Here is a 14165-nt window from a genome sequence, read left to right on the forward strand (position 1 = left end):
GAAAGCAGGCCAATTTCACTTTAGTGCTATAATTTAGCCTGGTAATCAATGTAAAAGAAATACATACTATGAATATGTACACGTGTTGCTGTAATGGAATCATAATTTATATGATGCCATGAGTGGTAATAGCAAAAACATTTTTTATTTTTTTTGCTAGACTTGATGACTAGATGTGCAGCATTAATCCTGAGTAACCATATTTTGACCACATGTCCTTTTAGATGTGAGACGTAAATGCACTCAAATAGCAAATGCTGTACATGGTTTGAGGTCGGTGTTCTGCTTCATTGTATCAGCACTGCTTCACCATGTTCTCAGAGACTATTAAAATATCTCTCCGACATATACACAAATGGACTTCAGCTAAATGCGGAATTAATGGTTGCTACAAAGAATCACGAATAGATGTCGGAGCAGCACACAAAAGGACACGAAAAATAAAAGCAGGTTGGCTTAAACTAAACGTGAACATTCATTAGAGCACACGGCCACACTACAGATTCAAATGTCATATGATTATTTATTACTTTGCTTACTAATTATCAATGTGTATAACTTTAGTGCATATAGCAGACACTGTTTTGTATTTCTTTGTGAATAAGTCCAAAAAAACAGGATAATTTATATGCTATGATGGTACAATTTACCACTGAGAACATAATAGTCTTCAAAACTTTATTGTTAGATTGCAAAGTGCAGGGCACCAGCATAAAGAAAGAAAGCTGATATAAATGGCACAAGATTCTGAAGTTGTTTGCAGGAGGCCATCAGCTCTACTAGCATCAGAAGTACTTGGTGGGATCTGATCTGTCACACATTTGAACGTGAACGTGGGAAGTGATGCCAGGATAAACTTTCTGCATTGGGAGCAGAGTTCCGATCTTCTGCCCTTTCTTGAGGGTCCCAGAGTAACTGACTGGCTTAACATAGAACAGCTTGAAGCAGAGACCTGCCAAACAAATCATGTGGGGAGATAGAAGATTACTGTGAGATTATGACATTGATGTATGAAATCTTTTTCCACATGGCCTATATTACTAATAGTATTTTATCAAGCAAGCACTTTGTTATTTTCTACAAACATGAAAGTCTATAAAATTAAGTTTTGCTACATTGCTATTAATGCTTTTAGAACATTTAACAGATGTGAAGATGTAAGTACAAACCTTCTCCGCTCAAGTTAATGCCATCATTGATAGCATTGTTCTTTTTGTATGGTGCAGCTTTGCCGTTCAGCTTCACATCAAATGGAGCATAAACCGTGGCTCCATCAGCACACACAATGTCAAGACCCTCATGTTTCCGTTTTCCTCCGTCTCTGCAGCACAAACACACATAAAAGAATAATTCACCACAAAATTAATATTCTGTCATCATTTACTCAACATGATCAAAACTTTTTTAAATCTTAATGCACAATCGAACAGGATGCATCAAGCTAGATCTGAGTTGTGTCATCAAATATTATTTGTTCTTGTGTGTTTTTCAGCGAATAATAATGTTAGTATGCATCAATTTCCACTGTATGAAAAAAACAAAACAGCCTGGTCTGTTTGGAAAATATCTTATGTTTCAAAAAAATTAAGATATGGATTTAAAACTAAATGAAGGTGTGTAAATGATTATGCATTTTATTAGTATGTTGTCTATACTCGCGCAGAAGATTTTTGGTAACACTGGGCTGTTGTTGGGTAGTGTCAAGTCTGTGCGGTAACACACTCAAAACAAAAGAATGATGTCAATATATCATAACACAGCCTCCACTAAATGTGTCATCAATGACTTCTGGGAAGAGCTATGAGGAGAGGTCAGAGAAAACTACATTTGTTTGAGAGATTTGTTTGCTCCATATAAGGGGAGTCAGAAGAAAAAAAAAACACAACACACAATTTACCGACTGGCTCCATAGTTTCCACAGCCATACTTTGTATCACATCCTCTTTTGCGGTTACTTGAGTTACCACTGCAGAGGGGCCCAAATTTCACTGTGAAATGAAAATAATTTTCTGTGTTACTTTATGCTCTGTCTGTCTTTATATGTGTTTGCCTGTTTGTCTTTTTCTTCATTTACATTTCATACCTTGACTAGCATCAACAAGACAGCTGCAAATCACTGAAAAAGAGACACACATTGAGACTTTAATTTGCATCATTCGTTTTTTGTTTACTTTGCATGTTTACTCTTTTCGCAATGTTTTTTTTTATTATTGACACACCATAAAACATTAGTAAAATTTAGCACATCTTAAAACGGTAACAATAAAACTAATCTAAATACTTATTGTTTGTGAGAAAATGTCATGCATTTAACAGATTCAAAGTCAGATTAGAACATGTTTTATTTGTGCTGTAGACGTGCTTTTTTTCTTTCCATAAGCAAGTTAGAATAAAATTTAAGGGAATCATAGCACATCTTAAAACGGTAACAATAAAACTAATAATCTAAATACTTCTTGTTTGTGAGAAAATGTCATGCATTTAACAGATTCAAAGTCAGATTAGAACATGTTTTATTTGTGCTGTAGACATGTGCTTTTTTTCTTTCCATAAGCAAGTTAGAATAAAATTTAAGGGAATCATTTTTTTAGGTTTAAAAAGCGTTTTCTAGTTGAAAGCTAATGTCCATTTTGCAATTAAATTGTAATTTCTTACCAGCCAAAAGCAGAAAACTGAAAAGGATGTAAAGTCTCATGGTCCTGTAAGCATTTGTTTTCAGATGCTGTCTTCTCTGCTGCCGTCCTCAGTATGGTAGGAACATTTAACCGTGAGTTTTTATATTTTAGCTGGGGTCATGTGGAAATTCTGTGGAAATTCTGCTTTCAACACACACAATCCAAACACAATGGCATTGCATAACTGCCAAAAAGGGGAATAACAGACCAGTCTCTAATTTAAACATGTTTTCTATTGCAGTGAAAATAACCCAGTACAAAACATACAATGCAAACTAAAATCTTACAGTCACTCTATTATGACCTCATTGGATTTTTCTCATTGGATATTGTTTTGTTGGACTTTGTCAGTTATTCTACAATGTACAACTAAATGTGGTGGTTAAAAAAAAACACTAACTTATATTATACTTATACACAAGTATACATTTTTAGTATCACTTTTTTAGTATAAATGTAGTGCTACTTTATCAATCTAAGCCCTTTGACAGTGTGCATGCAAGTGGGGACATTCCAGTTTACCAATGAATGTTTGCAAAAAGCAAATGAAGCCTGCCCTTGTGTTCTCCTTAAATCAATCATTTATAAAACCACTGAATATGGGAATCCAAGTGAAAAAAATAGACTGTTATTAGGAATGTCATTATATGTTTCAGTGACAAGCAAGAGTTTGTGGAGCATGTCTAAAGGCTGTAATGTATAATTAAAGAAGCTAATGTAGAAATCAAAAAAATAAACCGTTGAATTATTGCAGTCTGATTGCAAATAAACCACAGCACAGAATCAGTTCAACTGTCAGTTGTTATGGCCAGCTATTTCATGTTTCTCCTTTTCTGTTTCTACTTCTTTAAACAGTGACAGGACAACATGAACATGCAGACAGTTCAATAACAAAGCAAGAGGAAGAATGAAATCAAAGGGCCATTTGTTGTTGTGAGTCAATCTAGGGCATGTTAACTGTGCTCTTACAAATCAGACATACTGTACATATTCTTTTGTGTGTTCACAAATATAATAATGCACACTTTTGCATTTGCCTGTTTGTCAGTATATACTACAGTATGTTGTAACCGAACCCAACCAATAACAAACAATGATACCATTTAGAAATCATCACATTTTTAGCATCACAGAGAGAAATTGGTGGCATCATAAACACTTCGTCTTCAGTCCAATTAGGTGAATATCCATTTTGCAAATTCTTCAAATTTTCCTCAATCTTTAAAACTGACTCTTGGTAAGTCCCTTTTTCTAAAAGGTCGGATGGTACAACTAAATGTGGTGGTTAAAAAAAACACTAACTTATATTATACTTATACACAAGTATACATTTTTAGTATAACTTTTTTAGTATAAATGTAGTGCTACTTTATCAATCTAAGCCCTTTGACAGTGTGCAGGCAAGTGGGGACATTCCAGTTTACCAATGAATGTTTGCAAAAAGCAAATGAAGCCTGCCCTTGTGTTCTCCTTAAATCAATCATTTATAAAACCACTGAATATGGGAATCCAAGTGAAAAAAATAGACTGTTATTAGGAATGTCATTATATGTTTCAGTGACAAGCAAGAGTTTGTGGAGCATGTCTAAAGGCTGTAATGTATAATTAAAGAAGCTAATGTAGAAATCAAAAAAATAAACCGTTGAATTATTGCAGTCTGATTGCAAATAAACCACAGCACAGAATCAGTTCAACTGTCAGTTGTTATGGCCAGCTATTTCATGTTTCTCCTTTTCTGTTTCTACTTCTTTAAACAGTGACAGGACAACATGAACATGCAGACAGTTCAATAACAAAGCAAGAGGAAGAATGAAATCAAAGGGCCATTTGTTGTTGTGAGTCAATCTAGGGCATGTTAACTGTGCTCTTACAAATCAGACATACTGTACATATTCTTTTGTGTGTTCACAAATATAATAATGCACACTTTTGCATTTGCCTGTTTGTCAGTATATACTACAGTATGTTGTAACCGAACCCAACCAATAACAAACAATGATACCATTTAGAAATCATCACATTTTTAGCATCACAGAGAGAAATTGGTGGCATCATAAACACTTCGTCTTCAGTCCAATTAGGTGAATATCCATTTTGCAAATTCTTCAAATTTTCCTCAATCTTTAAAACTGACTCTTGGTAAGTCCCTTTTTCTAAAAGGTCGGATGAAAACTAGCGGCAAGCAAAAGAGTGTTACAATTTGTATCTTTTGTAATAAAGTTGTTATATAGCCTACCTTCATTTTTCTCACCCACATGTCAAGTAGAACATTCACTTCCAAAGTAAATTTGAAATTATCCACATAACTATTTAAAATTGTCACAAATTCATGAGCTGTATTGATCACCCAGATACAGATACAGAATATATCATCAATATATCTATACCATTTTAAGATACATGGAAGAAAATGATTAACATCACTATAAAATATATAACAATGCTCAAAGAAACCCACAAATAAGTTGGCATAATTTGGGGCAAAAATGGAACCCATTGCAATACCACTCACTCAAATCATAATCAAAAAAAGATATAATTGCATTTTGAGACATAAGAGGTCATCTGTATTAGAAATTCTGAAGGTGCACTCGCTTCTCCTTGCTGAGACTGTTAATGTTTAAGCATACAAAGACACTTCTCATGTGAAATATTTCTATAAAGACTAGTAGTAATATCCAAAGTGAGTGACAAAGATGTCTTTGGTAGATCATACACATTCGGTTTTTATTAATAAATCTGTTGAATCTCTAATATGGTAACAAATGAACAAACATTTTAATGGAATAGTCAACAGATTGCTTTAAAGGAGATAAAAGAGCATTAGTCTGAGCCACACTTGGACAAAAGACTTTTGTGAATCTTTGGAAGACTATTAAAAACAGGTCTAATAGAGTGCTGGCAATATAAAAAGTCAAACTCTGTCTGGGATATCCACCCGTGTATTTTTGCATTGTTTAAAAAAGAAAATACCTCAGACTGATAAAAACTTGTAGGGAGTTTTAGTTTTTCAATTCTCAGTCATATCAAGGTTTTAAATGTCTCCACTAGAGGTCGGTAATGTCCACTAAAAGGAGTACTAAATTCAGAATGCTCATTTTAGCAGCTACAGTAGTTAAATCATTAAATGTTGTGTTGTTCGTACATATCATTTTAATTTTTATAAGTAAAGGTAATGGGAGAGAGGTATACTTTTTAAGCAAATCATCATACAAAAATGAATATGTCAGGTTTTTAAAACAACATACTGATTAAATACATTCAAATACATTTTTGGTGGTCTTGTACATAATTAATGTTAGGAATTAACAACACAAAAAATGCAACCATCACTTCTTGACATAAGAGTTAGACATGGTTGCAGATTTGATGTGGTTAAGTACAGGAAGTACACAAAGATACACAACGATACAGATGCTTCTATTGCAAGAACAAGGGCATTTTATTCCTCCATTTGCTAATTAATGGTTAATACTATACACCACAACTGCATTGTCACATTGTATATTACATGGCTGAAATGTACATTACATTTTACCTTTCACAGTTTGAACTCATTAAATGCATTCGGTATTTAGTTCACAGTTAAATTAAAATGCAGTTATATATTCCACATTTATTCTAAATTAATAGACACATCCTTCATTACTGTTTACTATAATATAATATAATATAATATAATATAATATAATATAATATAATATAATATAATATAATATAATATAATATAATATAATATAATATAATATAATATAATATAATATAATATAATATAATATAATATAATATAATATAATATAATATAATATAATATAATATAATATAATATAATATAATATAATATAATATAATATAATATAAATGACTGTTTGTGGCAGTGTGAAAATGGCAATTTGTATTCCACCGTTATTAATCTAGCAGTCAACTTCCGGCCATGGAGGCCACTGAGTCATCTTGTGTATCTTTACAAACAACATTCAATGCATGCATATTTCAGATGCCGACATGCAGTGGGCTTCATGCAAGAAAGCCTTAAAGCATGACTACTGTTGCATGTTGCCTTTCCTTTTTAAATGTTTTTAAATATATCTATTTGTCTCATGTATCACTAATCACTAAAGGAAATAAGGAGGAAATGAATTCATATCTCCTCATGCCAGTTTTTCCCGTGCAAATTAAACTAATTTTAAGTTATACACACAGATAGGCAGACTGACAGGTGGGTGGACAGACAGTTATCATATAGTAATCATTCAATACGCCCTAGAATTTTTGACTTACATAACCTAATGTCTTCTGATTTGCATACCTGTCATGCTAAACTCTTGATCAGGCTGCTCCTTCAGTCCTGCTCATCTTTGATAGTAAGGTTATCTTTGTCCTCGATTCTGAGGAGGACTCTGAATCATACCCAGAACATCTGAGAGCCTCCCATAACTTCTTTCTGAAATCTTTAGACACATAATAAAAGATGAAAGGATCGAAGCAGCTGTTAAAGGTGCTGAAAGACAAAGCGATCTGGTATGGAACATAAAGGTCAAAAGCTGATTTGGAGTAATGCAAAAGCAAGAGAATGTTACTAGGCAATAAGCAAACCACTAAAACCATTAACATCAGCACAGTCACTCTAATCGCATGTGCAAAACGCTGCCCTTCAGCCATAAGGGTGTGTAACACTGCAGAATAGCAGAACAGTACAACCAACAGTGGAAGCAGGAAGCATATGGAGAAGAGAATAGCAAAGTACGGCAGGAAGTACTTTTCTTGCTGTTCTATAGGTAGTGCATCATGGCAGGTTGTTAGAGGAGAGTCGATTATCTTATAAGACTGTTGTGAGGCTAATAAGGGCACAACAGCAGCTAAAACCACTACCCAAACCAAAACACTCATACAGACAGAATTCTTGTTACTTCGAAGCATCTTGGCACCAAAAGGGTGAACGAGAGCTATGTAGCGATCCATGGCGATCAGTGCCAGACAAACCACTGAGCCGTACATGTTTCCATAGAGGAGCCCAATCACAACACGACAGAATGGTTCTCCAAATGTCCAGTTGTTGCCCAGGAAGTGGTAGACGATACGGAAGGGGAGCACCAGCAGTAGCAGAAGATCGCAGATGGTAAGGTTGATCAGTAAAATGGTGGATGGGAGTTTCTTGGTTCGGAAGAGCAGCACCCAGAGAGCCAACAAGTTTGACGGAAGCCCGATGAAAAAGGCAACGAGGCAGACAAGAGGAACCACTATTGTAAAGCTGTAGCTCTGGATCTGCTCCTTATACTCGTCTGGAAGTGTACCGTTAATCAGAGGCATGCCTCGCGCCCCTAAGTGGAGGAAAGACAGATTTGTCAGTTTTATTTATATCTTGTTACATTTGAGGTCAAAAGTTTACATCCCCCTTTCAGAATCTGCAAAATGTTAATTATTTTACCAAAATAAGAGGGATCATACAAAATGCATGTTATTGTTTATTTAGTACTGACCTGATTAAGATATTTCACATAAAAGATGTTTACATACAGTTCACAAGAAAAAATTATAGTTGAATTTATAAAAAAATGACCCCGTTCATAAGTTTACATCCACTTGAATCTTAATACTGTGTTGTTACCTGAATGTTTGCTCATATGCTCATATGACTCATATGCAACTATTACAGAAGGTTCAAACGCTCACTGATGTTCCAGAAGGAAAAACCATGTATTAAGAGCCAGTGTTGGGGAAAGTTACTTTTAAAAGTAATGCATTACAATATTCCGTTACTCCCTAAAAAAGTAACTAATTACGTTACTTAGTTACTTTTTTAAATTAAAAAAGTAATGCGTTACTTTACTAGTTACTTGAAAAAAGTAATCTGATTACGTAACTCACGTTGTACCCCCAACACTGTTAAGAGCCAGGGGGTGAAAACTTTTTGAATTTGAAGATCAGGGTAAATTTAACTTATTTTGTCTTCTGCGTGGGTAACATGTAACTATCTTCTGTAGCCTCCGAAGGGCACTAAATGAAAAAATATGATATTTAGGCAAAATAAGAAAAATGTACACTTCTCCATTCTGTTCACCCCCCAGCTCTTAATGCATGTTTTTTACTTCTGGAGCATCGGTGAGTGTTTGAACCTTTTTTAATACTTGACAACTATCACTAAACAAAAAAACACTGCTGTGGATCATCCAGGTAAAAACATGTGAATCAAGTGTATGTAAACTTTTGAACGGAATTATTTTATATAAATTCATTTTATTTTCTCTTGTGGACTATATGTAAACATATTTTATGTGAAATATCTTATTCAGGTCAGTACTAAATAAACAACAACATGCATTTTTTACGATCCCTCTTATTTCGGTAAAATAATTAACATTTTGCAGATTCTGATAGGGGGGTGTAAACTTTTGACCTCAACTGTACTTTTCCTAAGAATGACAGAATAGACTTATTCATTCAGTCACAATGTAGGACCACCCAGAAAGCAATCAGATATCAGTTGTCCCTTCCTACACCTTATTTTGCTTAAAATGACAATTCTGTAATTTACTCATCATGACTAATCATTTACTGTGTTCTACACAAGTCATAAAAGTTTTAAATTATGTGTATTGAAGCCCATTCCCACCACCAAAAAAACAAAAAAAAAAAGCAGCTTTGGCTAACCATAATTATGACATAGAATGTCTAAATAATGATATAAGTCATCATTTTTAGATAAAAGGTTATTATAAATTGACAACAAAATGTTATAATTTCAAAGAAAACTTCTGACTTTCAAAAATGATGACATCTTAAATTTTATAATTATGACATAAGAAGTTATGACAAAATGTCAGTCAACTTTTCAACTGTCTTATCAAAATTAAAAAAAAATATGAATTAAATTCATTATGAATTATGGCTGTCTGTCTTGAGAAGTTGAAATTATGAAAAAAATTTCAGTCAACTTTTCAACTGTCTTATCAATATTTAATCAATTCTTAATTAAATTAATTCTTACTTATGGCTGGCTGGTTGTCTTATAATTTTGACTTTTTATGTCATAATCATGAGTTGTCTGTCACAATTGTGGCTTCTTTGCTCCATATGGCTTTTTATCACATAATTTCGACATTTTAGCTCAAATTTCGACTTTTTAATCTCAGAGGCTACAGACTCACAATGTCAAATTTTATGCCATGTTTTTCTCTCTCTGCGTTATGTGGTGAAATGGCTTCCATATGACATGAGGGTGAGTAATGATGAAATAACTTACATTTATGGGTGACCTACTTTCTAAAGAATTATTTATTTTAAGGTCTAAAAAGATCTGCTCACTCTCCTGTAGCCTACTCTCAGCGGTACCGCAAAATGCTCTGTTAGATTGAATCTCATGTCTGTGCATGTTACAGCTCAGTGCCGCCCAGTGTTGACCTAATTCGAACTGTTATATTAAAATCAAGGGAGGTTTTAATTTATTTAAACAATAATGGTGCTTACGTAGATTACTGTAGGCTACGTAACTTATTCTGTTATGTTTTTAACAAAAAGGCTAACTTTTCATAAACTAATAAAAGACCAAACAGGATGTGTTAACCTTAAAGTTATTAATATAATGAGAATCAAGACTTACTGACACTGTTTGAGCTGTTCACCTTTGAAGCTGATGAGACGTTCAGAAACATGAGACAGAGAAAAGGCACTCGAGGAATTACAAAAAATGTCATGGCGCTGAAATCTCTTTCTTTGAATAAAAGTTGTAAGTATTTTGAATGATTTAAAGGTGAAATCTCTCCTTTGTCTACTGATTTTTTCTAGCGGTGTGCTATTCAAAGGTTTTTCAGGTTGTAGAAGTACCGGTCCACCGCGCCTCTTTCGTTTATCCTCTATATTCGCTTAGCGTTTGTCTCTTGGTCCATAAAGGTTCAACAGAAAAGTGTTTTAGTAGTTTTGTTGTCTGGTGTGGTTTCTCATCCCACCCCCTCGTGAGTTTAGACCAATCAATGAGTCTCTCTTGGCTGTGAAGATCTGAAACAAATTTGAGTCGCTGCCTCGGCGCGTTTCCATTACAGATTTGCGCAAAACTTTGGCGATATTTTATAAATGTCGATTAAAAAAAGTATTGCGAAATGACGGCGTTTCCATTAGGCGTATTTTCAATTCGCAATATCAATTTGCGCAATTTGAAGGGTAATAGAAACGCGCCTATTTATAAAATATCGCCAAAGTTTTGCGCAAATCTGTAATGGAAACGCGCCGAGGCAGCGACTCAAATCTGTTTCAGATCTTCACAGCCAAGAGAGACTCATTCTGTTTACATGATATTTCTCTGCTGCTTTACTTCACATGGGTAGGCCTATAGCTCAAGATGTTTGAAATGATAATAATCATTTAAAAATGAGAATGATAAAACAACTGACAACTTTATTGATACCTTTTTGAACAAGGCTAGTTGAACATTGTAAGTGAGTAGTGTTGGAATTATAAAGCCAAATGATCTGGTGAGAGACGTCTGAAGATGATTAGCTTTTATGAGTAGCCTACTGATTTTTTATATATAGCTTGTAATTTATGCCTGCATTTATATTTAAGGCATTTAGTGGACAATGCTAATGTAACACAGTAATAACATTCTGGAATGTACCATAACCGCACCTCTATACCAAACAGGAAGAGATAGGATCTTAGGGAGGAAATGAAACGTATGCTTTGGAAAAATGTCGGTTGCTGGACAAAATAAGTACTTTTCACACAAACCATTGTCCTTTCTATAGTTCCTTTTTAAAAAAAAAAAAAAAAAAAAAAAAAAAAAAGAGGTGAATAATAGCACTTTGTTCTATAAAACATTTGAGGTTCATTTTTTTACGTATAATAAAATTAACAAAGATTACGTTATGCTCAAAGGATACTCCGAGATGTAATTAAACTTTAAAATAGATATTCAGTATTTAATAAATATTCCAATTTCAAATACACTTTTGTAAATAACTATTAGTGTTTTTTTTTGTTTTGTTTTTTTGTATTGGAACCGGGTTTTCATCTCAATGAACACGACACATTTGAATGACGTAATTGTATTGAAATTGAGCGCTAGATGGCGCGGTTGCTGCACTCTTGATGTTTAAGATTGGCGTCATTATTGCCGATACAGTAAATAAATACACAGCACAACTACTTGGTGCTAGTAGTTTGATTCCAATAATGGGCAATATTTCCTATTGCAAAGCATCTAAAGGTTTAAGTATTGTCAGAGACTACCTATTAAACACTTGTTTGTGTTTAATAGGTACAGAACTGTTTTGTGGTACAGAGGAACTCAGAAATCCACTTGATGACAAATGTAACTGCTGAAGGTACTGAGAGACAAATTGATCAGGTACAACATATAAGCCTACAAGTCATTAACTGACAAAGTCTAACTTTGAGTAATGCAACAGGAGAGGACTGGAACCAGTAGGCCTAGTGCTGTGAATTCTGACAGGAACTCCATCTTTTTGTCCACAGAAAAGAGTGTGTATAATTTAAAAGGTCCCGTCTTGAGAGTAGAAAAGGGACTTTAATATCAGCTAGTCAACTGTTAGTTTCAGTTGTCCATTGTATAATGTCTGTGCATGTCATGTGACGTATCATGTCTGTGCCTGCATCAGCTGTAGTCACTTTTGCAGTTTTACATTTCAACTGCCCTGCATTGTTCTCAGTTTGAAATAAAAATGTAAATTAGAGGGACTGAAACATTTTCTTAAGTACAACATTTTTAAGAATATTTAGCAAAATGAGCTGATAAGTGTAAATGCTGCAATCTCTGAAAAAAAAAACATGAAGAATGGTTAGTAAATGAAAAGGGGGCAAAAAACTGAATACAAAAAGTTTCCTTTTTTAACAACGTTCTTGGATACCTTGCACCAGGTTCATAAAAAAAAAATTGAGGTTTAAAGTAAATGTATTTTAAGTTTGAGTGTTAAACATGAATTAAACATGATATTGCATTCTGCCTTCTGTAATATTGTAATAATATAATTTATTGTAATGTAGGACTATATGACCTCCACTACAGAGAGCCAGAGATCTGAAGAGTTGTTGATATGGTTCAGCTAAAAACTGATCTCTGCTATTATTGGGCTACACAAGAAATGTGCAAATGATAGAGGTATAGTTATAGGTAATTGTTTAAAGGTGAAATGATGGACAATAAAGTTTTAAATAATATGATATGGAATTCTTGTATCTACTGCTGATGTTTGTCAAGATTAAGTAAGGATTTGTTTGTTATATTGTTAGAAAAAAGAAAAGAAAAGAGAAAAGAAAAACTCATCATAGACTGTGATTTGTTGTCCAGTGCACCTTCATTCCATCTGGCTATGCAGATGCAGCAAGTGTGAGTAACTGTTTTCATTACGTGGTCACTAATGCTGTCTCTTCTTACAGATCGTTTGATATGTATTGAGTTATTTATACGTTCTGTAAAAAAAGAACAGAAAATGGTCCTTTACATTTCCGGGTTTCTCAGCACCTGAAGTCATCATGGCCCTGTCCCAAATGGAACACTTCATGTGCACTTTCGTGCTGCGTCTCAGTGTGCCTACTTATATTACGCCCTTAAAGTATGTACTCTTTTGGTGAAGAAAAAGTACACACTTTTGAGTGTATAGTAGAAGAGTAGGCAAGCTTTGGGACATACTATCACGTCACGCAACTGCGTCTTTAAAGGACGCTCTGTCGCATAGATACACGCACCCTCTCACTGTAAACTGGCCTGTCAATCAGCTTGTCACAGTTAACATCCTCCACATTGCATTTCATTTAACTTCTTACTGTTTTGGGGAGAAAAGAAGTAGCACATTGATCTGCCAGTCGCGGGTCTTTCATGCCAAGAACTCTGCTCATATTTTATGCATAATGATGCATTTAAAAGTTAACGACCAAACGGATGTTTATAAAAGTTTACATTGCTGTTGCAGATGAAATAACACAGACAACATTAAATAAATATTTTTTTCCCAGGTTATTTTTTTGCCATGTTTGTAGTTTTTAACGCGTTTTATTCGTGTTTGTAGTTCTGGACAGAATCCTTCACCAAAGCGCAATGGATTGTGGGCAATATTAGCCATTAGAGTGCGCATGGATCTACACTTCAAAAATCGACTTGAAATAGTTGACCATCCGGGGAGTTTTGGCATACTCTTTTCAACATACTATGCTTTGGGACACACTTATTCTAATCTAACATACTATTTAGGATGGATAGTATGAACATTGAGACGCAGGGTCGGTCTTGTGGACTTACAATGGCCGCCGTGTGCACGTCCGTTAAGTCCACGAGACCATAGGGTGTCCCATTCGTCATTTTAGCATTCAAAAGGGTGCTCGCGAGCGCCCCCTTTGCGGCCGCTATGCGCCCTCGATGCGCACTTCTTTCTGCTGAGTCCGCACTGGGGCGAGCTCCGCAGCAGACTTCAACCCAACAGTCAAAGCGGCATTACGTCACGAAAGTGCGGACTCGGAGGAAGACGTCGAGGGTTTAGG

General features: G+C 34.6%; 2 protein-coding genes across 2 annotated transcripts; both read right to left on the minus strand.

Annotated features, from left to right (window-relative positions):
• Positions 1 to 664: 664 nt before the first annotated feature.
• Positions 665 to 2763, minus strand: LOC107669062 (leukocyte cell-derived chemotaxin-2-like). Its single transcript, XM_016461159.1, has 5 exons — positions 2656 to 2763; positions 2084 to 2116; positions 1898 to 1988; positions 1170 to 1321; positions 665 to 952 (listed from the first exon to the last, which is right to left on the minus strand). Exons 1-5 carry the CDS (start codon positions 2693 to 2695, stop codon positions 786 to 788), a joined length of 483 nt encoding a protein of 160 aa, XP_016316645.1. The 5' UTR covers positions 2696 to 2763; the 3' UTR covers positions 665 to 785.
• Positions 2764 to 6522: 3759 nt separating this feature from the next.
• LOC107669066 (proteinase-activated receptor 4-like) lies at positions 6523 to 10575 on the minus strand. Its single transcript, XM_016461164.1, has 2 exons — positions 10276 to 10575; positions 6523 to 7996 (listed from the first exon to the last, which is right to left on the minus strand). The coding sequence occupies exons 1-2, from the start codon at positions 10367 to 10369 to the stop codon at positions 7005 to 7007; spliced, it is 1086 nt and encodes a 361-aa protein (XP_016316650.1). The 5' UTR covers positions 10370 to 10575; the 3' UTR covers positions 6523 to 7004.
• Positions 10576 to 14165: the final 3590 nt, after the last annotated feature.

This window comes from Sinocyclocheilus anshuiensis, unplaced genomic scaffold (genome assembly GCF_001515605.1).
Source record: "Sinocyclocheilus anshuiensis isolate Anshui unplaced genomic scaffold, SAMN03320099.WGS_v1.1 scaffold124, whole genome shotgun sequence".
Lineage (NCBI taxonomy): Eukaryota > Metazoa > Chordata > Actinopteri > Cypriniformes > Cyprinidae > Sinocyclocheilus > Sinocyclocheilus anshuiensis.